This window comes from Cyclopterus lumpus, chromosome 6 (assembly GCF_009769545.1).
Source record: "Cyclopterus lumpus isolate fCycLum1 chromosome 6, fCycLum1.pri, whole genome shotgun sequence".
In the NCBI taxonomy this organism is placed as follows: domain Eukaryota; kingdom Metazoa; phylum Chordata; class Actinopteri; order Perciformes; family Cyclopteridae; genus Cyclopterus; species Cyclopterus lumpus.
Window position 1 is genome coordinate 15788446 of NC_046971.1, and position 23704 is coordinate 15812149.

General features: G+C 43.7%; 3 protein-coding genes and 1 non-coding gene across 6 annotated transcripts; 3 read left to right on the top strand and 1 right to left on the bottom strand.

The window, feature by feature from the left end:
• The first annotated feature begins 742 nt into the window (after positions 1–742).
• fanci (FA complementation group I) lies at positions 743–10919 on the top strand. Of its 3 annotated transcripts, none has more exons than XM_034534923.1 (37): positions 743–1130; positions 1226–1298; positions 1418–1548; positions 2069–2222; positions 2377–2434; positions 2628–2669; positions 2819–2942; positions 3088–3173; positions 3277–3409; positions 3502–3579; positions 3668–3804; positions 3985–4165; positions 4264–4351; positions 4464–4594; positions 4670–4740; positions 4906–5020; positions 5144–5266; positions 5516–5584; positions 5685–5786; positions 5870–6061; positions 6450–6571; positions 6647–6808; positions 7139–7318; positions 7427–7593; positions 7669–7745; positions 7974–8090; positions 8168–8219; positions 8296–8423; positions 8608–8673; positions 8795–8891; positions 9011–9195; positions 9286–9342; positions 9423–9482; positions 9619–9693; positions 9805–9900; positions 10061–10162; positions 10343–10919. In XM_034534923.1, the coding sequence occupies exons 1-37, from the start codon at positions 1050–1052 to the stop codon at positions 10403–10405; spliced, it is 3975 nt and encodes a 1324-aa protein (XP_034390814.1). In that variant the 5' UTR covers positions 743–1049; the 3' UTR covers positions 10406–10919. The 3 variants fall into 3 exon arrangements, with proteins under 3 accessions (XP_034390814.1, XP_034390815.1, XP_034390816.1); XM_034534924.1 differs by having other exon boundaries at positions 1246–1298; positions 10343–10917; XM_034534925.1 differs by having other exon boundaries at positions 4464–4522; positions 10343–10915.
• polg (polymerase (DNA directed), gamma) lies at positions 9770–18379 on the bottom strand. The gene is made up of 23 exons (XM_034534926.1): positions 18272–18379; positions 17126–17723; positions 16694–16889; positions 16341–16508; positions 16061–16207; positions 15836–15915; positions 15528–15710; positions 15182–15324; positions 14948–15071; positions 14640–14864; positions 14420–14537; positions 13996–14079; positions 13656–13769; positions 13405–13565; positions 13271–13324; positions 13053–13170; positions 12834–12969; positions 12480–12726; positions 12242–12364; positions 11972–12140; positions 11520–11728; positions 11280–11440; positions 9770–10532 (listed from the first exon to the last, which is right to left on the bottom strand). The coding sequence occupies exons 2-23, from the start codon at positions 17695–17697 to the stop codon at positions 10468–10470; spliced, it is 3597 nt and encodes a 1198-aa protein (XP_034390817.1). The 5' UTR covers positions 17698–17723; positions 18272–18379; the 3' UTR covers positions 9770–10467.
• A 196-nt stretch (positions 18380–18575) lies between these two features.
• On the top strand, positions 18576–18648 carry trnar-ucg. Its single transcript has one exon. It is a non-coding gene; the product is annotated as a tRNA-Arg (tRNA).
• Positions 18649–18882: 234 nt separating this feature from the next.
• On the top strand, positions 18883–20520 carry LOC117732510 (Golgi apparatus membrane protein TVP23 homolog A-like). Its single transcript, XM_034535501.1, has 7 exons — positions 18883–18966; positions 19060–19142; positions 19498–19642; positions 19782–19871; positions 19966–20094; positions 20187–20315; positions 20400–20520. Exons 1-7 carry the CDS (start codon positions 18943–18945, stop codon positions 20424–20426), a joined length of 627 nt encoding a protein of 208 aa, XP_034391392.1. The 5' UTR covers positions 18883–18942; the 3' UTR covers positions 20427–20520.
• The last annotated feature ends 3184 nt before the right edge of the window (positions 20521–23704 follow it).

The following is a 23704-nucleotide window of genomic DNA, read 5'->3' on the forward strand; positions in this document are numbered from 1 at the left end:
ATTCAAATGTTCTTGTCACATTATGCCACATTGTGAATCGAAGTAATAGTAAAGATATACGTTGTCATGAACACTGTTAGAGGTATAACCAAAGACTTATGACAGTATAACTAAATAATGAAAAGCTGACGCAGCTGTGGCATAAGTCGTATTTAATTAACGTCGCTTTAAAATGGAGGATGTTTGAAATGCCTGTTGCGACTCTCTCTCTCCTCTTCCTCGTCTCCTCCGCTCGAATCTCCCGTAGGGAAAAGGACTCGAGGACGCACAATATGGGGAAATAAAAAATAGATACATGTCCATCATAATTTGACAGGAGCGACATGTGGCAAGGAAATAGCTAAATGCATCTTATAAAAACTAGTAAGCTAATGTTATTCACAAGACCAATACGTGCTTAGCTTTAAATCTTACCAGTTCGTTATACAGTCAAACACAGCCAAGACAAAAAGTTAAATACACATGCCCGAAATACGGATTTTCAAGAGCGTCAACTCTAATTACCCTTGTCGGCGTGCCTAGTAAACCGGATTGCCAGGTCTGAATACATAAAGTATTTAAATACATATTTCAACATACATTTTGGGATACACCTTTCTGTTTCTAAATCATGTCACCTTCCAGTAAAATACGTGTTGTGTTACTACTTGTATTTTATGGTATAATGTCATATTGTGCTGACGGCGTCGCAGGATACTCTGAGCCGAATCTGGCAACCCCAAAAGAAAACAGGAAGTGTGCGCTGGCGGGAACTTCGTAATGCACGAGCGTCTTTGCAGGCGTTACTAAAACTACCGAGGGCTACTAACTTTAGTTCGCTAGTTTACTTAATTTAATCTAATGTCCTGCATCACAATTAGCCAAACGATCGTCGAGGACGACGAAAGGTAGTCAACCTCAATTCTCACATTTGGTTCACGTGTCACGTCGTTGGCTGCAGTAACAACGAGCTCCCCCGAGGTTGACAACAAACGGGGATTTCATCCCGTCTCTAACGGCACGTTTACCAGCCGCTGGTGTCGGTTTGACCGGAAATCACGAGGGCTGCAATGGACAAAATCGTCATGCTGTCAGATGGTGACTGTACCGCCGAACTTCAGAAGTACCTTTCCTCGCTTACAAGTGACCAGGTAACGCTACATTATGTTTGTCAACTGGGCGCACCACATTTTATAACCTTGTTGATAACAAAATAAAAACACTGTCTCTAACATGTGCTCTTTAGCTAACCACTGTGATTAACAGTGGCTCACTGAAGGGCAAGAATGCCGGTGCCATGATTAAAGGCATATTTAAAGGTAAGCACACATTATCCGCTGCTGTTAGTGGTATTAAAGATCATAACACGGTGTATGACTTGCACTATCATATCTCATTAAACACGTTTAAATAACCGGCATTGTCTGCTCTTTTTAAGGCTCCCCACCCGATTCCACTGAAGGGTCAAGCCGCAGACTTCTTGTTTATCAACACTGCATCCCTCTGTGTGAGTCTGGGGATCTTCAGACTGAGGTGGCAGCTGATATCATTGGTCTGCTGATGCTGGAGGTATAATCTACTAATAATAATAATGATGTCTCTTTCGTCAGAGGGAAGTCACAAGTATTGACAAATAAAGCAACACATTCCTTGTAACTGGCGGGATTGTGGTTGTACTGTAGTGTGTCTTTGAATGAGAAGTTAAATAACCAGTCACAGCTAACTGCTCTTTTGAGCGCTATGTACTGCCCAATACTATGAATATGAGCATATGAGACATGGGTGGATCACCATTACCTCAACATAATGCTAAAATATCTTAAAATTGAGAAATTATTACAAACCTACTGATTTATAACAACATTGTTTTGCGACATGCACAAATTCCTCTAAACTACTAGATTTCTCATCTTTTCCTTTTTAATCCAAACACTTTTTTTTACAGCATCCTGTATTGAGTTGCTGTCCTATCGGTTTTAGCACATTTTGGATTATAAACCTGTCTTTACATATATCCTTTTCTGTTTGTTCATGTGCTCGGTATAGCCTTTGTCTAATTACCATTTTGCCTCTTACTTGTTATACACAGACCCAGACACTACCCGGACCCTCTCTTGCAAAACTGGCGTCTCTTTTTGTTGAAGCCATTAAGGTGGGGAAAATGGGCAGTGGGAAATCCCTGGAGCTATTTCCTACTGTGCTCACTGCCCTTTCAGCATGTGAAACCTTGTCTTATGGCGAAGGTGAGTGCAACTTACTAGCGCTGGGAACTTTATCATTTAATGTAATATCAAAAACATTATCATCTAACTTGGTGCCGTAAACTCCAATGTGCAAATTATAATATGATGATTTTCTGTCTCGTGTGGTTGCTTGTTATTTTTATCATAACGTTAGGTGAACTCAGTGGCGAAGAATACAAGAAACAGCTGATCAACAGCCTCTGCTCGAGCAGGTGAGAACATCTCACATTTCAAACTTTCTGTACATTTGACATGCATTCTTTAAGGCTTTCTTGAGCATATATGACAACGACTACATGCCCAAACCCCTCACTGAGAGAACATATTCGAGTCCAAACCATTTCATATGGATTTCTAACGAATAGTAATAATAGTCATAGGAGTTTTGCTTTTATTGTCATACAGATGGGATCCACAATGTGTCATCCACCTGACAACCATGTTCAGGTAACACCTTTGACATTCTCAGAGACTATTCAGTCTCCACAGAATAATACAACTTTATTAATTGTTTCACTTTTTCTTGCTGTCATAATGTTTTACAGTGTATAGCAATGCTTTTATCTGCTAATACTAGTGTGTCTGCCTCATTTTAGGGACGTGCCTGTGTCATCAGAGGAGCTGCAGTTTGTGGTGGAGAAAGTAGTGAGGATGTTCACCAAGCTGGATCTGCAGGAGATCCCACCGCTGGTTTATCAACTGCTGCTTTTATCTGCAAAGGTGTGTGTGTGTGTGTGTGTGTGTGTGTGTGTGTGTGTGTGTGTGTGTGTGTGAGAGAGAGAGAGATAATTAGTTAGTTAGTTAATCAATCATCTTTCCTCCTTGTTTTAAGTTATAAATGCCTGCCCTGCACTCTGTCTGCTAGGGTTGTAAGAAACAGGTCCTGGACGGAATCGTATGTTATTTTAAGGAACAAGATGTTTGCCAGGAAGAGGAGCAGAAACATGGAGAGTGAGTGGCTCATACACTGCAAGTGGAACATACTGTGTTCACTCTGTATCGTACTGCCTACTTTACATTACTGATTGTGGTTTTTTCACGGTTCCTTGCTCAGGAGCCTGGATCTAGAGGTTCAGTCCATTCCACAGGACCAGCTGAGACATGTGGAGGGCACTGCTATCCTCCACATAGTCTTTGCTATACGACTCGACCACGAACTCGGGAGAGAATTTCTTAAAAGCTTCAAGGTTATGTACAACTCATCTGTTGGTTATTTTTGTAAAATAATTACTTTTTACAATGAAGAGTATGCCATAAATCTGGAATTGCATTTCTGCAGACGTCTTATGGGGATTTATGCCCTTTTAGCGTTGCCCTGTTACTCTCAGTCGCACGTATCCAGCGGTATGAAGAGCAGGTGAGAACTATACATGTTTCCCGATACTCATTGGAGTCTTCTCGATTTTATCTTTTCTGTATATTTATCCTCTCTCTGGTTTGGTTAGGTGTTTGACCTTTTGAAGGGGGCAATCATCAAGAGCTTCAAGGATGAGCAGCTGCAGCAGGGGTCAAAGTTCCTGCAGGACCTCCTGCCTGAGCACTGCAGTTTGGCTCGGATGATACTGGACACAGTCAAGAACAGGTCAGAGCGTCAAGACAATTAACCCTTTGACAGAAGAACTTTGCATGTCTTGATATGACTTTCTTGGCCTAAATTATGATAATTTGATATTATATTCACTATTTTATCTTCTCACATCCAACATGAACACAATATTTGTAGTTTATCATCTCCACATAAATTCTACCTCTGCCTGTGCAGTGTGTTTGGTTGGGATCATGTGACCCAGGGGCTGGTGCAGCTGGGCTTCTACCTTATGGATGCATTCGGACCCAAACCTGGACCATTTGGCAAGACCACAGAAGGGTCTGCTACCATAGCCCGGACCCCCAATCAGCAGGCATGCAAGCTGGGAGGACAGGTGCTTCTGCAGGGCTTTAAGGTATTTTATTTGATAGAATCCACAATGTAAATGACTGATAATTGACTACATCATTGTATTGTTTTCTCACTGAAGGATGTGTGTTTCTTCTACAACAGATGCACGAGCCTATCAGAGGCGAGATACTGGACCAGGTCTTGAATCGATTGGTCACAAAGACAGCATCACCTGTCAATCATTACTTAGGTTTTACAACCTTTAGATATAAGTCCAAGCTTTTTGGTTTACAAACATTTCCAATCAGTCTAGTTAGAAACTAGATTCTGATTTTTTTCTCTCTTTGTTTCTGTATCATCAGATCTTTTCTCTGACATCGTGGTTTCTGCTCCCATGATCCTCTTGGAGTCATCTTCTAAGGTGACAGAGACATTTGACCACCTGTCATACCTGCCTTTGTCCACTGTTCAGGGTCTACTAAAAGCTATCCAGGTACACGCACACACACACACACACACATTGTAGAGATTTATTTTGTTTAATTATTGTTCTCTGTGTAATCTCCAGCCCTTGCTCAAAGTCAGCATGTCCTTGAAAGATGCTTTGATTTTAGTTCTCCGCAAGGCCATGTTTTCCAGGTGGGCACTGCTTTGCTTTGAATCATATGAGGTTTATCAGTACAATTTAATGAATCATGCTTTGGTAAACACATTTGATACCTCGACTGTAATTAAAAGTTAGTGTAACACATAAATAAAGATATCTTCTTCCACTGTTCTTCCCTCCATATGATTCTCTTTAAGCCAACTGGACGGGAGGAAGTCTGCAGTGACCGGCTTCTTGTTGCTGCTGAAGAACTTCAAAGTGTTGGGCAGCTTGGCCTCAAGCCAGTGCAGCCAGGCAATCTCCTCCAGCCAGGTACAGATCCAGTTAGACTGTACTGAGGCGTGTGCAGCAAAGTGGCTGGAAAACATATGCAGCTGGGACAATATGTGCAATTTTAAACATGGTCTGTTGTATAATAACTGAACCCCTGAACAGATCCAAGTGGACGTTCACGCTCGCTACAACTCAGCTGCCAATGAAGCGTTCTGTCTGGAGATCCTCAGCAGCCTGCGTCGCTGCCTCGGCCAGCAGGCTGACGTACGCCTCATGCTCTATGAGGTTAGGTCTCTTTTGCCATGTTTGTTAGTTTAATTTTGCTACATGCTGCTACAATTACTAACCATTTATCATAGCCTTGGTAAGCTGGACTTTTTTTACTCCATCTTTCAACTGCAGACAAAATCCTAAAAGAAACCTTTTAAACTTTTGAAGTATGATTGCTGTGTGATTCCTCAGAGCAGCACGTAGTGTGTGTGTGTGGAAAGATGTTGTATTTATACTGAGAAGGCACATTCTAAACTATTTCAGGGTTTCTATGATGTCCTCCGTCGCAACTCTCAACTTGCAAGCTCCATCATGCAGACCCTCTTCTCGCAGGTATGTGTGTGTGTATATAAGGTGTATACTGGGTATAATAGCCGGTTTGTCATGTTATCTATAAGATGAGGAGCTGTATGTCATGTCTTTGTATCCTTAGCTGAGGCGATATTACGAACCTGAACAAGACCTGCTGCCCCCGGTGAAACTGGAACCGTGCATCACAGCGCTCGGAGACCAAGTCTACCTCCAGGAGCCACTGGTACTCTGTGTGCTTTGTACCACTTCAGTGACTGTTTGTGCTGTGTTAATGTCTTACTCTAAATAGCGTTTGTTCCATTTCAGGCCCATCTGCTGAGCTGTACTGTACATTGCCTGCTGTGGCTGCAGAACATGCGGCGATCGGCCAACCCCAACACTGACGACAGTGGGGGGGAGGAGGAGGAGGAGGGGGAGGGATACCAGTCTGAACTACAGACAATCCTAGAGAGCATGACAAGACGCATGATCAAGAGTGAACTGGAGGACTTTGAGCTGGTATGCATTAAAGACAAGTATACAGCAGACACTGTAAAACACTGAACTAGATCGCATGGGCTTCAAATGTTCGGCTCAGTCTTCAACTCTCCCACTTGTTGGTTAAAAGCAGGAGTAACTTTCCCAGAAACTTTATTGGTTTAGTTCTGTGTGCCAATACTTTTAAGTTTGTAATTTAAATAAAAACAAGTAGTCTGATTGAAGAAAATATGGGAATCCCAATGAGATTTGCAAGCAAGAAGCAAATCCTACAAGTATATACATGCTTGTCTCTACCCTAGCCAGATAATGTTGTGCGACTGAAAGCCTCGTCTTCTCTCTCTCTCTCTCTGTGTGTGTGTGTGTGTGTGTGTGTGTGTGTCTCTCTCTCTCTCTCTCTCTCTCTCAGGACAAGTCAGCTGAGTTTTCCACAGGATCAAGTGTTGGGGTTAAGAATAATATCTACGCTGTGCTGGTGATGGGAGTGTATGAGATCCTTATGGAGTACAACTTCATCAAAGCCAACTACAGGTAATAACCACTTATCTTTGTATAGTTAAGGCCTCGTGTAGCTTATTTGTTAAAGTGATGATTTGTGTGTTGCAGTAAAAGCTGCTTTGAAGAGCTCTTGGAGCTATTTAACCGCTACCACAAACTGGCTGAGATCCTGAAGGAGAAATGTGGAAAGGGTCGAGTGCCTTCAAACAAGAGTCCTCGCAGTTTACTCTCGTTGGGCTTCATATCAACTCTCCTCGCTGTGCTCTTCAGGTAAATGCTTTTGGTCGCTATGTTTACACGGATCACAGTTATACCTACTGTCTCCGTCTGAATATAAAGATCACATTTTATTAAATTAAAAATCACAATATAAAACTGCTTTGATAAAGACTGTGTTCATCGAGGAAAGCACTAGTTTTATTTTTTTCTATTACATTTATCAAAATGACACTCGCAAATAACCTTGAGCTAAAAGATAGAACTATGTTCACTGAATCATGGGTAGTATTGGCAACACCAAAATACTAAAAAGAATACTAGATTGAAACATGACTGGATTGTTTGCTGAAAATATTGCATTTCTTTTGTTTTCTTTTTCAGGGACAGCAGTCAGAGCCGAGAGGAGGCTCTCTCAGTGCTTCGCTCTAGTGGAGAATTTGTGCGTTACGCAGTAAATGTGGCTGTACAGAAGACCCAGCAGCTGGAGGAAACTGGACACACAGATGGACCCGATGGGCAGAACACGGACAGAACTTTCCGCTTCCTCTGTGACATGACAAGGTCCAAACCCCCTTAGCCTAAATAACAGCATCTAGCTTGGCCACGTTTATGGTTTTGTTGTCTGTGACATTGTTTGACCAACGAGAGATCTGTCCTGGCATAATCCAGTGTGCTGATGTGGCGTTACACCAACATCCCCAGTGTCGTGGAGGACGCGGGGAAGAAGGAGAAGCGCTCCAGCTTGTCCCTGCTGTGTCTGGAAGGTCTGCTCAGGATCTTCACAACTTGTCAGCAGCGCTATCCAGACAGGATGGCCCAGCTCCTCTCCACCATGGGTTAGACACGCACAGTTTTCAAACAGTGAGTCTGAACAGCGCGCAGGAAGTCATCACATTTTGTGTTTCTTGCAGACATCTCCGAGGACAATAATGAGCCAGACGACGGCAACGTTACAGAGATGAACTTCTTTTACATCAGACAGTTTCAGGTGCACTGATACGTAATTCATTTGGTTATTTTCTACATATTCTAAAGATTACCTCCAAACAGTTGTGGTGGAAAAGTGTGAGCCACCCCTATCCATCGTTTGTTTCAGAAGCCTGGCTTTAAACAATATTTCACAGAATGTTTAACCAGGATTGATTTTTTTTTGGTTTTTCAGACAGCAATGCTTGAAATGTACTGAGCACTGTTCATGTTCTTTGCCTGTCAACAGAGGGCTCTGTTCACACAGCTGAGTGGAGGTGAGGAAGAATTTAACAGCAAAGAGGCTCAGCTGCTGGTCAGCATCTTGAGTGTGCTTTCACGCCAGCTAAAGCCCTCCTCCCAGCAGGTAGCTGCACTCTTCAGTGCACTTCACACAACAAACTCCGTAGCACCTGTTCCACTAACACGTGTCTTCATCTACAGTTTGTACAGATGATCACGTGGACTGTGAAACTGTGCAAGGAGACCAGTTTTGGTGAGTGACCGTTTACCTAATATTTGCGTCCATGTACAGTACGGTGTGTAGAGATCTGTTTGTTTCTCTCATTTAGAGGATCCTGCTTTCGCCAAGGGCCTGCTCTCTCTGCTCTTCAACCTGCATGTTCTCTATAAGAGTCCTGTGAGCCTGTTACTGGAACTGTGCCAAGACATCCACAGCCAACTAGGAGATATCGATCAGGTACACACAATTACAAAGCGCAAGCAATTTGGCATTAAAACTTCACAGCCATTTAATTTTGGCCACATATCTAATCACGATTCTACTATTGTACATATAGATTTTTACATCCTACAATAATATGTTGCACGTGCCTCCTGGGTCTAAATGAACAAATCACTGTCTTTCCTTTCGGTATGGTCAGAATGTGGAGGTGGAAAAACAGTCTCACTTTGCCATTGTCAACATGAAGACTGCAACCACAGGAGCGGTGAGTGTTGGCTCTTACAAGCGGAAGCTTCTGATTTGCTGTGACATCAATGGCTCAGAATCTGTTTGTGCAGTGTGCTCACCACCATCATCATCATCATCATTTTAATCTCTCACCCCAGCTGCTGGTCCTGTCTCAGGTTGACAAAGTGCTTGATGAAGTGGACTGGCTGATTGCCAGAAAGAAAAGCCAGCCATCCTCCGACAAATCGGGTTCTGGTAAGAAGCCTTTCACACTGACGCTCAGCTGGAGTAATGTTGAGAGGGGACAAGGGAAGAGATGCCTCTGTCAGGGAATGGCAATAAAGCTTCTGGGATGTTGCATTCTTGACATGTAGGTGAGGCCACCCAGACTGCAGGCCGACAGGATCCAATAGAGAAAGCAGTGATGCTGCAGCTCGGGACTCTTTTGACGGCTTTAAATGAGCTGGTCCAGACGGCGCTGCTGCCCGGCACCTGCACCATCACACTGCTGAGAGAACTGAGTCGCACATACACCATCCTCACCACGCTGGTCAAATATGTACGCATGTGTCCCCCCTCTATGATCTCTGACTGAATGTAATGTTTTTCCAGTGCAACATTAATTTCTCTTCTCCATGTGTTGTCTTAGTACATCCAGGTGTGCGCCAGCCAGCAAGGAGCACTGCCAGCACGCTTTGAGAAGCTGGTGAGTCTGAGGTATTGTTTCTCTTGTTTTGAATCTTCTAATACTTCTGATATCATGCAAATCAAGTGTTTTCTGTGCAGGTCAAACTGTCGGGCTCCCACCTAACGCCACAGTGCTACTCCTTCTTCTCATACGCACAGGTACAGCTCGATTGTAGATTATTCGCCGCCAAAGCTTCAGGTTTTCAGACAAACAATCTCATAATGATTGCGCTAGCACTTGACTTTTCAGTTATGGTTTACTTCAGGTTCACAAGGGATTTTTTTTATTTATTAGAGTGGAGAATTCAGTGGTGGAAATGCAGATGACAAGAAGAAAAAGAAAAGAAATGACGTGAACACTGCTCCCTCTGTAAGTAATTTCATCCTATATTGATGTTATTAATGACGTTCTGTTTCTATATCATATCAATAATCACGTCTAGATACATTGTAGAACAAAACATTTATTTTCTTTTGGAAGGCAAAGCTTCTGCGTGAGACAAAATCCATCCCCAACGTGATCTTCAGTATTGAGCAGTATGAAAAATACCTCATCACACTCTCAAAGAAATCAAAGGTATTTGAACTAGATTGCTCGAGGTAGTTGACAATAAAAACTATAAAGAGAGTTGTAAAACAGACCATTGAGCTAAAAAAGGCAAAAAGCTGGCGAAACACTTGCGTTATTAATTAGGCCCCTCGTACAGTGTTTCACCAGCGCCTGTGTGTCTGTCCAGGTAAACCTGATGCAGTACATGAAGATGAGCGCATCAAGAGATTTCCGCATCAACGCTGTCACACTGGACGCAGCCCTGCAGGAGCAGGATGAGAGTCAGGGGGTGAGTGTCATACTGTAACGAGCAGCTCCAAAGGGCCACGCTGTCTTTCCTCACATTAGTCAATACGGCACAATGTTCAACTGTTTTCCCACGTGTGATGTTTTGAAGGCATCTGTTGTGCCTTGAACACTCTCTGCTGGCTGAGGTCTTATAGTCTGTTTCTTCTTTCAATCCTTTCAGACCAATGAGTCGCAGGATGCAGAGGAGCCAAAAGAACCCAAACAGAAGAAGAGAAAACAGTGAGCCAAGACTCACTTTGTTGGAATCACACACCTCCAGATTCCTCACGGCTCTTGACCTGCTCTCTATCTTCCCTTGTTCAGAGAGCCCTTAGTGATGTCAATGATTTGGTACATGTCCAATGCCTCACCTGTGGAAAGTTGGCACAAGTTTGTTTAACACTCTGGTTGTGTTCACTTTATTTAGTATGTATTTCTAAACATGTTAGTTGTAGCGGTTTCCAGTGGCCACTTTTAAGAATCACATTAAAGATAGTAGAGTTGTAAATAGATATAGTAACACTTAAGATGGCTCTATTTTATCAGTTATTTGATACACAAAGGAAAGAGGTGGATCGATGGTTTCCAATACACAAATGCATCCAGAGTTTCAGCCTAGCTTTGTGTAAAGTGCTTTAACATGTATATTTTCTATTTATTTACACTTTGTTTTGGATGGACTTTTACCAAGACTGGCAGGTATCAGGAGTTGAGATGTTGATATGTTAACGTGTTCCTATAAATTACTTTGTACATAATTGTTGTACTCCTTTGTAATCTTTTGTGGCAAGGCTGTGTAATCTAGTGCAAAGAAATCTGAAAGGTCATTGAAAATGTAAAATGGCATCTGATTTTGGACTAAGGCACATGGATATACTTGTTTTCAGCCAGATTTAATTTGATTAATTCATGTTTAAGTTACCTTCAAATAAAAAATTATTAAAATACTAATTAATGTACACAAATGTATTTGATACCTGCAGGTATTTGATCCTCAATTTACCCTGCAGTCTTTTTTTTTCCTTTCTTTTATCACACATTTGAAAAGTAGATATAATATAACTACTAATAGTACGACAAAACTCAAATCAAGGCTGATGATGGTGTGCAGGACTCACCGGGTGGTAGGTTGTATCTGCGTTCCAGACCTGTGGGGTTGGAGGGCGTCACGCAGTCCATGGTGACCTCCTTCCTCAGGCACTGGTCAATGTCTACTGCACTGAAGAAAGCTACTGACTGGGGAAGGTCCTGCATGCCTAACGCATGAGCGAACACACTCCTGCAGAAGACACACGCTCACACTCAGAAAAGCTGCAAAGTGTATTGCCTATTCCATCATATAAGAATGAAATACAGACCTCGTAAGCAGGTTTGTGACCTGAAGTGCCAGCGCTGCTCGGTAGCGGTCTTCGCTCCGGACGAGGTACCGCACCTCATCGTGGATGCTGATGCAGAAACGGCCATCGATGTCGTGCTCCTCAAAGAGCCATTTCATGGCCACCAGCATCAGATGGAGGTAGTCCACTGCAGAGCTCTGGACCACCCAGTTCACTCTGCTCGTGATAAACTGACAAACAGAATATCGCACCATCCTAATTTAAAGCGTATCGTGTTATCCGGCTTTTGACAAATGTGTAATTTCCTCTTTTAAAATGATCTGATTTTTAACCGGTAAAAAGTCAGTAAATAATACACAAGGCAATAAACATCTCTTACAATCAATCCCCCAAATTATACTAATGGGGGAAAAAAGTGTTTTGGCTGTTAATGCTAGTTGAATACCACCATGTGGCTTAGATGTATGCCTCACCTCATCCTTAACTGCCTCGGGCTCCAGCGCTCTGCTAATCCTGCAGCCGAGAACTGGAGTGGCCGGCTGGGCTGAATGAGCAATGCTCTCCAGCTTGTTGAACATGTCTGACTCCGTTCCTCCAGCCCACAGACGTTTGTCGACCATATCCCACCTCTTCCGCCGCGAGCTGAGCGGCATAAAAGAGGGAAATGAGACGACATGGGAGGATATATTGTGACACCAACAGTGCCCGTCGGTGTCCATGTGATGTTTTACTTGCTCCCTCACCACTGTGAGGCCAGTCTAGTGATCCTCCGCAACTCCTGCAGGGTGACACTTCCGTCGTCTTCCTGCTCCACCTCTATACCCAGTTCATTGACCAGCCACTCGCCCTCCTCTGACAGCTGGTATCTGATGGAATAAATAAACACAAACCTGTATGTCGCACTAGAGCTCGATGAAATCCCTTTTCCACAAACAACTAAAATATAAGATCGGAACCTGAACACACAACTACTGAGCGCACCTGCGTATGCCCTTTGTCAAGGCGTACATCTGCTTGGCCTTACTGGCGGCTTCTGCCTGACCGAGGCGGTGGTTGAACTGCAGTAGCAGCCTCTCAGCAAAGGGTTGTCCCGCACCATAAATGCGTCCGTAGTTGAACACCTTGGCGTGTTCTCGGCTGATGCCCACAGTGTCGGCGGTGCGGCTGTGTAGGTCTGTGCCCTGGCTCTTCTTTCCCTGAAGGGTCATCCAGCCAAACGCCGTACAACCTGAACCCAGCAGAGGCATCAGATGCTGCGTGGTCAAACTTTTACAACTTTAATAACATGGTGTTAAAGAACTATACAATATATCTTTAAAAAAGGGGAAATCTCACCATGCATGCCAGCAAAGTGAGCCTCTCCAAGCACAGCAGCAATCCACAACTCTTGAGAGTCTACATCTGCTCCCACCAGGTGATATCCAGGTGGTACCTGCACCATGGCCTTCAGCTCACTGCCCACCCGGTCCCGCTATGGACACAAAATAAGAAACTGTCCATACAAACAACATTTCTCTCAAACGGTGCTCTCAGAGTTGCGTTTCTCGTTCTCACCCGTGCATTACTGGCAGTCAGCCACGTGGGCTCCACAGCCCTGCGCGTGACCGTTCCAGCGGTGACGACTTGAGGTAATATGGCACCATACTGGCCCTCTTCATCAAACTCTTTGTGTCTTTGGGAGACAGAAGGGTTGTTAAAAAAACAGCAAGGACTTTTCACCACTATATGGCTGATGAATAAATGAAGGACAGCGATTGATTTAGCAGACAAACCTGCTGACAATACGAGGAAGCTCTCCCTTTCTCAGCCACAGCACCATCTGGGAGCTACAAAGACGCAGTGAAATCCTGTATTCAAACTCTTAATGACAAACGGATGGATGACTATGGTGGAAACTGAGAGGCACCTTATACGTTTATGGGCATTCCTCCAGAAGGACACCATTTTGTTGATCTCCAGAGCTCGTGTGGCGTTGGTTCCACCATGTCCAGCCCTGAGAGTACCATCCTCCATCTTGGACAGGAAGTCTTTTGAAAAAGGACTGCCAACATTGTTGTGATTGCCATCCTGAAAACACACACATTCAGCAATTCGATGAAGTGGCAATATGCCAATCATAGTTATTCAGGACGCTCAAGGTAAACAGTGAATCTTCACCTTATGAGGTAATTTGAAAAACCAGCACCCTGGGACATCCACATCGTTGTAGGGACCGTTTCCGTGGTGATAATGGCAGTGACTCTCCTCCGGGGAATAATGTGGACCTTGAGACTGTTGTTGATACACAATGCAAACTATATTATACAACAAGTAACTAATGTTCATTTTCAGCCCAGTAAAACAAAACATGTGTAGAATAAACCACAACACGCTGCATGTAAGACCAGATAGTGCTGCTCCATATTAACACGGCGATACCAGGAATTAAAATATAGAAAATGTAAATGCAATACTGTACTAAGTGTTCACGTTAAATGACGGTGACTATTTCACTCACTCCGTTTTTCTTACTCTGCCCATTTTTCATCATTCTGACTCCATTTTCCTCCGTCAGAGTCTCCAAGGAACCCAACTCCTCCACCTTGAGGTGAGGGTATGAAACACACAACAATGTCATGATGTACGTCATCATTCCAAAGCCTCTGGGCCGGATCAATGACCCCTGAAGTAGCACCGGTTAAACACCAACACCAGGACGACGCAATGTCAATTTCAGTCGATCCAACATTAGAGCCTTTTATTTTACACCGTAAACATTTTGATGAGAGGTCATGCTGCATGAGCTACTAGCCGTGGCACCACTTCAACGATCTGAAGTCATAAGAAACGCCTCTTTCATACGATTCATGGATATTCATGAAAAGGTCTGTTTCTGGTCAACACTTCAAGCATGAGGTAAATTACATGGCGAGCGCATGCACCTTTGCCCACACTGCGCTGTCTGTCCACACCAGGTCCTCTGAAGGGTTGCAGTCCAGATATTCAGGCCGCACTTTGCTGTTCTGCTCACAATACTCTCTGTAAACACTCTCAATAGCTCTGTGGGACGGGACACAACAATGCTCAAATAAACACGTACGCATCCGATGTCGAGTAAATAATGAATAGCTTGTGTCTTGATGATTCAAGTATTTTCAGTACCTGTGTGGACACACAGGCCCTGTACTTTCCTCCTCAGGTACCAGGTTATCCCTGCGTCCAGGAACCAGGTAGCCCCACCCATGTTGCCCTGTGTAATGCAGGGGGAAACCGTCCCACGTCAGACCCATCAGCTTGGGAGTTACTCTCATCTGTAGACTGATGAGGTTGGCTCCAGGTGACCAGCTGTCCTCCTCAGACATCTTCTCACACAGCTTACGATACCACCTGAAGGACACAGTAAAGGGGGTGAAGGACTGACTGACTGATTATTGGATGGTGGTGCGTTGCATGGGAGTGACCTCACTTACCCTGGATGTCCAGGCAGATGTTGCCTTCTCTTAGGAAGTCGATTCACTGTTTCCTTCAGCTTCTCCACAGCCAGCTTGCTGGGGAAAGGGCCCGCCATCTCCTCTTCAGCGGGTGGACCTGGGTCTAACATCGCAACAACTCAAACTCAATTTCATCTTGGTTATCTTTCACCTTTTTTGCAGATTATAACATTGGCATTGTAAATGTGGCTCTCGATCTATCCGAGCATATACCTTCATCCAAGTCTGGAAGAGGAGCAGCAACTTTGGTTTCGACTGCTTTTTTGGAGTGTTTCTTCTTGCTGGCTGCTACTTTCTTCAGTTTAAACTCCTGCACATCCCACTCAAGATCCCAAAGCCAGGGGTCGCCTTTGTATCTTAGGAAAATAAAAACACAAGGTCCATTGATATACAATGTGGATGCTTATAGACATGGCACTTTAAAGCACCTGGCCCTTGGAGTTATGGAATTACGGATTATGCTTGAATCTATAATCCTTCTATTCATCACACACTTAAGGCCAGATTTAAATAATGTGCTACAGTCAGAAACGGGCTGATAAATAGGTGCTCTTCTCACCTGTCATCCTGCAGCAGCTGGCAGGCATCGTCCGCTAGAGTCATCAGGGACTTCTTCATCTCTCTCTGGAGCTCTTCGTAAATGTCCTGAGAATCTTCCAGGTAACGCCCCCAGTTTTGATTGACAGGAAGGTAGCTCACACCCATCTCCAGCATCCCTGCAAACGTCACTGGATGAGGACACCTTATTAAAGATAAAAGAGGTGGATTCATTATGCAGCATTGTGTACAAAGCAATGTCATATTGGCTAGGAAATCAATAGATATAAAAAGGAAATAGAAAATGTTTGTTGGTTGGGATTAAGTGACCTCTCCATGAAGAGTGGAAGCTGTTCTGCGAAGACCTGATGTGTGGCTTCGACATCCATGGCGCAATACTGCATTAACTCCTGAAGAGGTCAGCAAAGCCATATGCATTCGTCAGTACTTCAAGATGAATGCAAGTCATTTAGAATACTTTAATATACCGTATATAAATACATTTGGCCTATGATACCAGACAATTTGACACAGGATTTGTCATGAACATCTGACCTGGAAGTTGTTCCTGACATCAGTCATGCTGCCCTTCACAAACGTCTCTCTGGCCTCTTTCTGCAGTGCCGGCCCTCCCACGTACAGAGCATGGACATCCGCCAGGTTATTAATGCTGCTTATGTTTACCCAATCCCAGGAGCCAATCTACAAACAAAAACATCAGGGGGAGTTTTGCTGATGACAAAAGCCAAGCGACAGACACTTTTAACAAAAGGAAAGCAGCTGCGACATCACCACAATGAATGCATGTTGTTGCTGAAATGTGGTGGACACAAACCATTGGACCCTCCCTTTTCTGTCCAGCTTTTTTCATATGTTCCTTGACCTCCTGAAGACCCCTCCTTTTTCCCATCTTATTGGCCATCCACAGTGTGCGCTGGAACCCGGTCAGCCCGGAGATGGCCATGTGAAGGCTCATTGTGTCCATGAAGCGAACCTTAGAACCCTTTAGAGAAGAACACACCGTTTTGTTCTGGAGTGTATGGACAAGACCTTTTATGTCATACACAGGCAGGTACCTTTACTCATGTGACTCATACAACGAGGATTATTAAATCATACAATAAAGATACAAAGAGAAAGAAGAAAGGGACAGAGTGCGAGAAAGCAAAGTTGGTAATGAATACTGACCTTTAGCAAGTATTGCTCCTTAATGAAAGATCGGTCAAAACTGACATTATGGCCTACGATGAGCCTCTCCTTCCATTGACCCCCTGGGGGGCGGGCAGAGTTGATAGGTGTCTCCAAAGGGATGAGGTCAGCGAGGGTCAACTGGTTTGACCAGGAGAACCTCTCTTCTATTAGGCGCTTACTGCACCAGGAGTACCTGGAATTGAAGAAAAATATACACATCGGGAAGATTTTAATGTAACTATTGGAACATTTACACCCACATCCCATTTTCAATAGAAAAAACATTTTATGTACGAACCCATCCTCTGCCTATTACACAAAACAACTTGACCAACAACACCCCAGTGGAGCTAATCAACCCTGCCAATGAACAGTGTAATGCATTTAGGGCCATTTGCACGATGTTCATATTTCTTGCTTGGTCCTCACCAGTTAGTGGGGGACACAGCAACAGCCAGCGTGGGACACCGTCCCTCTGTCACGCACACCTCCACATCAAACACCAGAGCCGACTCCTCTGGGAAATCAACCTTGTGACTCTCCCCATTGGGCCCGTAGCGTGTCCATCCAACCTCCCAGCTCCATTCCTGCGGCATGGGAGGGAGATCAGCCAGCTGCAGCTTGGTGGCGGCCTCAAGGTAGGGAAGACTCTGCTTCTGGGCCAAGACACGAAAGTGCTCGTCAATATTATCGCCATACATTTGGGGAAGCTTCAGCTCCACTTCGGGCAACAGTGAAATGTCCTTCCCCCACAGCTGATGTCTCTGCAGGTGCGTAATGCTACGCTGCACATCCTCTTCTCTGTACTCTGATTGCAGCCCTCGAAAAATCTGGTTGTGGAGGTTCCTTGACAGCATCTGAATGTTAAGGGGGTTCAGGCGGGTCTCTGTGGAGTCCTCGCCCTGAACAGAGTCCGGCTTGGTGGAGTAGAGCAACCGCAGACACCTCCATTTTAGAGAGATGAGAGTCCTCCGCAGAGGACAGGGCAACGCTTGCAGCATCACCTCATGAGGACTTCACCCTAGAGCTGGAAGACATGGAGACAACAACATCATGTTAGGGCATGATACAGCTTAGCCCCAGCTTGCCTCTCACGAGATAGAGAGAGATATCGAGCTACGATATCTAGATTATAGATGCAGATAATTAAATGATTTGATCTCAAGTTTAATTTTGCAAGTGCAATATTGTTTAATGGCGGAAATGTTCTTGGTCAAAGAACACAGCTTCAGATATTTCACTCAGATCATTTTCATTTATTCAAGAAGTGATCACCCAACTTTAACATTGACTCTTAGAAATAAGTTGACTGTAAACAGGTGCTGGACTAAACGTTAGCCTACTGTCGCATAGTCCAGTTAGGTAGCGTTAAGTTGCACACACACCTTTTGGTTTGCTTATTTCAGAATAAGCAAACGTTATCACCAACCTGCGAACGTTGTTCCAATAGTTGGAGGGGAGTGTTGTTATTTTGTGAGCAACCAAACAAAACAAAAGCCATTCAATCCTGCACTCTAACGCACTTGCTACATTAGTTCGCTGCACTGTCGCTAAAAGCAAAAAAAGACACCTCACCTGAATCTGTGTCTTGAGATATAACAACCACAATATGTGTAAAACCGCTCCACAACAAACTAGTGTGTTAATTTTGCGAGGTTAATCCACGAGGATGTGAAACCTAAGCAGGACGAAGCGTGAGCGACCCCAAGCGGTCCGGATGACCACATCGTTTTTTAGGAATACAAACACATGATTGGATAAACACCCTGCAGTTGTTTCTCAAATGGGCAAAAGTGGACTACAAGAGTATCACATTACGTACGTAGTGTTGCGTACACCAATTATAAATAATTATCCTGTTGAAGTACGGATAGCTCGTGGCCGCGTGGCCTAATGGATAAGGCGTCTGACTTCGGATCAGAAGATTGCAGGTTCGAGTCCTGCCGCGGTCGCTCTTTTAAGCCTTCTGATTTCCGTATATGAAACATATAACTTTAGATTTGTTTTCGAAACGATTGCTGCCTTAGCTGCAGTGGGTATTTTCGTCGCGGTAAATTAAGGCGAGTCCTTTTAACCTTAAAATGATTTCACACACAGCTTCCTGATGTCAAGGTGCATTTAGTGACTGAGGGGGCAACGTTGGTGTCGGTCTTATTTCACTGCAACACCTGGTTTATTCCATCCCTGTAATACAGCTACGCTCCCCCCCCAAATGGTACTTCGCTTTGCTTTACACATCTACGACGATGACACCAATGGGCATCACCACGGTACCAATGGGTCTGCCTCTAAATGTATTGTGTGTGTCTGTATTGTATCAGGTCGGATGATTTAAGCTGTTGTGTTTTGTCGTTGCTTCTTAGACGATGGCGGATGACACGGAGGATGTTGAGCTGGACTTTGCTGCTGACGAGCAGGAGAGGGCGCGGAGAAGCGCAGTCATAAGGTGCACTGCAGGAGATTGTTATTGTATAAACAAATGTGTCTTGCACAGAAGATTTTGCTTTAAAAATATTCTAATATCCACAGGGATGTCGTTTGAGAGATTATTTCCCACGTTGTTAAAATACGTGTCATTTAAATTACATGAAACGTCCACAACAAATCTAAAAAAACTTTAATTTGACGAATTATGCTCTCTCATAGGCCTTCATACGTGGCTATATATGTTCTATTTGTGTTAGTCTGTGATTCAGGGTGAGTCTCCTCGCCTCTCAATGTGATGAGAAGTGTTATTTGTACGTGCTTCATTGGCGTTTTTAGCCTCTTCATCATTTCTAATCCTGTGCTTTTGATTGCAGACACCCCCTCGCCTCCTTTTTCCACCTGTTCTTCCGGGTGGTTGCCATTGTCGCCTATTTGCTCTGTGACTGGATCAGCGAGAACTTTGCATCATGTTTTGTCGTGATCATCACTCTGCTCTCTTTTGACTTCTGGTCTGTCAAGGTGAGAGGTCAACATGGGTGAGCTGCTAATTCCCCTCACTTCCCCATGCCTCGCCCCTTTCTCGCCCTCACCTGAACTTCAGCACAGTTTCTTTCACCTCGCTATAGTTTTGATTACTCGCATTTGTCCCGTGTTTTAGAATGTGACTGGCCGGCTGCTGGTCGGCCTGCGTTGGTGGAATCAGATCGACGAGGATGGAAAGAGCCTCTGGGTGTTCGAGGCCAAAAAAGTAAGACATTGTGTATTATTGTGTGTGTGTGTGTGTTTGTGGGAGCATTTTGGGGGGTTATTACACATTTGGGCGCTGCTATGTGTGTGTGCAGGCCTCCCTGGGCAATAACATTGGGACAGAGGCAGAGGCGAGAATATTTTGGCTGGGTCTCATCATCTGTCCACTCATATGGACATTCTTCTTCTTCACCTCCCTCTTCTCCCTGAAGATTAAATGGCTGGTGAGACACACGTTGCCTGTGTGCACGCTCTGTTGGCACATAATGCGTATATACATCCCTGTTAAATGCATCATCTGTGTGTCTTCCCCCAGTCACTTGTGGTTGCTAGTATTTCCCTCCAAGTGGCTAATCTCTATGGTTACCTACGCTGCAAGGCGGTGGGAGAGGACGGCCAGCCTGCAGACATCCGCTCTTTCTCGGGACAGCACCTCCTGCAGCGCGTGAGTGACTGACTGCAGCATGTAGCGTTGTCCTGTTAACACGTCAGTGGAACATAAACTCACTCATAATGTATCCTCTTCCAGCCAGACATCATCTTTGGAATACTATGAAGATTGCCTCCTGCTTTACAGCCGCTCTCCTGTGTTTGTGTGTGTGTGTGAGAGAGAGAGAGAGAGGGAGAGAGAGCTGCCTCATCTCCAAGGTTCCCACAAACTGCATCTACTTGAATGGATGTATTGTGCTGCTGACTGTTCTCTTCACATGTTGCCCATATGGATCAGTCTGGCTATTATGTCAATAAAAGATGAGTGCATTTGAATTTGTTCCTACTGTCATTGGTTGAACACCACTTATCTGCAATTGCATTTGTCATGAAATAATTCAAAAGCATACTGTTTTTAAGCAGATCATATACACAACGTGTTTCTAGCCTGTGATGTGCACATTATATGTCCTGCTTTTAGCAAACGTCTGCTATCGTAAACACAAGGCCAAGTCTGACGTAAAGAACCCTAAATGTGCATTTGTATACTATTCCTGTTAAACAAAATGTGGCTTTAAAGAAATGGTTAAATGGCACACCCTCCAGTGTTTGATTGAAATTGTTACACTTACAAAAGTTTCAACAGGAAATACTTATGGCACTTTAACGTAATAATTAATTATAGGACTAAAAGCCCATTCAAGTTTGATGAAAATGTTGACAGTTATGATCTGTTGTAGGTCTATGTGTCGTAATGAGGGGCTTGAATGCACCACACGATGAATAAGTGAGCAAAAGATTAAGAAGGACACAGAACAAAATGATATTACTCATATTGATATTAATTAAATATAACATAACATCTTATGGCGATCAGTTGGTTTAAACATTTTTGTATTGTAGGATTTTTTTTCACCAATAAGAAATTGATTGATTTGTGTGCAGGACATACTGCAGATTACAATCTAATTCATTGTATTTGTCATTTCTCTGTGATTCCAAACATAATTTGGGGGAAATTGTTTTTTTACACTGACCATGAAGAGCTATATTCTAATACCTCCACAAAATGTTAATTTTAAGAATATATACAAGTAGTATTTCTGTCTATCCCTAAACTGGAATGCAGTGGGAGCTTCAAAAAGCTTTCCGCTTACGCCTCATTAGTAAAAGATCAAATTAGCTCTGTTCGCCCAATTTAGATTACATATTCAGGGTGCTGAGTGGCCAACACAGGATTGTATCTCACAATCTGCAATTTGCAGTAAAAAATGTCTGAAAGACATAATGGGAATTACTTTGATATATTTTCATTTAGTCCGAGTGTAGTTTGCACAAACTAAAATCTCCCAGAAAAAAAAAAGATTTGGAGGGAACTGTTCATACCAGTCTTCTTGACCGTGGCCCCTGAGCTTCACATGCAAACGGCTCCGACCTCAAAGATCTTCTATTAATAGAGAATGGTCACTCCTGCTTCCAGGCCTGTGAAACCCTGTCAGCAGCAGACACACTGTAGGGCGGGTAATCAATGTATTGTGTCCACTCTATATACGCTATACCAAGGCCATACTAACTTCCAGTGATGAAATACAAATATGAACCCTGAGGTTGAACAATTTGCGTGCCCCCAAACTTGTGTAGGCCTTCGCTCTTGCAGTGTGCTGCCCAGGGTGTTGCTAATCTTATTTCAACTGTGTGTATAACATGGCATCAGAGGAACGTTAGGACCATTCACTTGCTAATGTAAATCAGGAGATATGTGGAATGTTTTTTTCTGAGAAAGAGAGCGCAATTTATAACACATATATGAGAACTGCAGAGGCATAGAGCTGGCTTCTCACATAGTCGGTAAAACTGGGGGGAAAAATAGCCTTTATCTTTGAAATTCGGTTGAAACCATTTTAATAGTACTTTACAATCTGGCCCAATTTGAAACCTATTGTGAGATTATGAAAAGCCCCGAAAATAGCTACTAAATGGACCTCGATGGGATGCTGGTTTGTCACCTCCTGAGTCAAGAATGAATTATACATTGTTAGCAGAGAGCTCCTATAACATCTACAATGATCATGATAACTGGTCAAACTGTGCATATGACCCATTACTCGGGTTTGTCTTGCACATTGTTATTTCATGTCCATGTAGGCTATAGTGTTATTATCATTAGTGTAAAGTCGTAACTGGAAGAAATCAACAAAAAGCAAATGAAAAACTTGAAGAGTGAGACCTCGCTCTGAACGTGAACTTCTTTGGGGGTGGCGGGCTCTGTGATTGGTCCCTGTTCTGGTATGACGTCAGTGAGGGATCGAGTAGAGGACGCGCGCGGACTGGAGGAGAGGCAGAAGCTGGAGGACCGAGGATGCAGCCGGACTCACCTGAGAGCCGCAGCGCCGACTCTCTCCAAGGGACCGACGGAAAGAAACATGTATCTGGAGAATTGTTTACGGCCTTAAGTGGAGGACATTTCTCTCCAGATTCTGCTTTTCTTCTGAAACAGGTGAGAGACGCCGAATGGAAATGCACAGTGTTTGCACGTATATACGACTTCACCTGCTTTGAATCTGTTCTCATGGCATAAGAAACACACATATATAGCTACTCATAAGATGCATGTTTAAGTTTTCTTTTTAGATTTCTTTTTTTTCTTCTATGCAAGCTAACATATTTTTTAACCACCACAAACGCCCTTGCGTTTCATTTCAAATGAGGGCATATACGTCTTTGGTCCGTAACAGACAAAACCCCTTGTTCTTTAAAGTGCCAGAATATTGCACCACACTCCTTGGTCAATTATTATTACCAGTAATAAATTGGTTTCTGTAATAGCTTATGCGGATAATCCTTGAGATGTGAAATATAGCCTACTTCTAGCAGAAGTAGGCCAATCGCAACTCTCATTAAAAGTAGGGATCCGTTGCCCCTGTAGGAACACTGTCAGAGCCCAGGGCAGATGAACGCATCTTAACGCCCTGCTCAATTCACATTTAGCAGATTTATTAAAAAGGGGTCAGCTGTTGGTCCCGGGGCATCATATCTGCAGCATCAACGGGCTGTTTCTTTTATACCTATATAACACAGTCTCAGGTTCATGGTTATTGCACATGTTTTCCTACCGCCCAGTTTGGTCACACTGACTTTTCATGATCTTGCACTGACATCAAATCGGCTGAACATGTCGCTAATGTCATATAAACCTACGTGTAGAAAGTTCTAAAGCATGCATCTGATTTTACAACAATATAAGTCCGGTTGTAAAATAGCCGTCCACCAGTCATTCATTGTGTGTGTAGCCATGTCATTATGTGTGAATCGCATGCCAGGCCAGCGGGGACTCTGAACGTTTCCTTCAATTAAAAGCAGCTTATGAACGAGGAGATGGTCGTGCAGTGTTTCCGAATAGTTTTG

Bases quoted from the DNA above. Each gene is read 5' to 3' on its own strand.
- fanci (XM_034534923.1), top strand. From the start codon at position 1,050: ATGGACAAAATCGTCATGCTGTCAGATGGTGACTGTACCGCCGAACTT. The intron at 8,091-8,167 runs GTAGCTGCACTC...CTTCATCTACAG, and splicing joins TAAAGCCCTCCTCCCAGCAG to TTTGTACAGATGATCACGTG. The intron at 9,901-10,060 runs GTATTTGAACTA...GTGTCTGTCCAG, and splicing joins CACTCTCAAAGAAATCAAAG to GTAAACCTGATGCAGTACAT.
- polg (XM_034534926.1), bottom strand. From the start codon at position 17,697: ATGCTGCAAGCGTTGCCCTGTCCTCTGCGGAGGACTCTCATCTCTCTA. The intron at 15,916-16,060 runs GTCAGATGTTCA...TGACCTCTTCAG, and splicing joins ATGTCAGGAACAACTTCCAG to GAGTTAATGCAGTATTGCGC. The intron at 14,538-14,639 runs GTACTGAAAATA...CCCGTCCCACAG, and splicing joins GGGCCTGTGTGTCCACACAG to AGCTATTGAGAGTGTTTACA.
- LOC117732510 (XM_034535501.1), top strand. From the start codon at position 18,943: ATGACACCAATGGGCATCACCACG. The intron at 18,967-19,059 runs GTACCAATGGGT...GTTGCTTCTTAG, and splicing joins CACCAATGGGCATCACCACG to ACGATGGCGGATGACACGGA. The intron at 19,643-19,781 runs GTGAGAGGTCAA...CCCGTGTTTTAG, and splicing joins TTGACTTCTGGTCTGTCAAG to AATGTGACTGGCCGGCTGCT.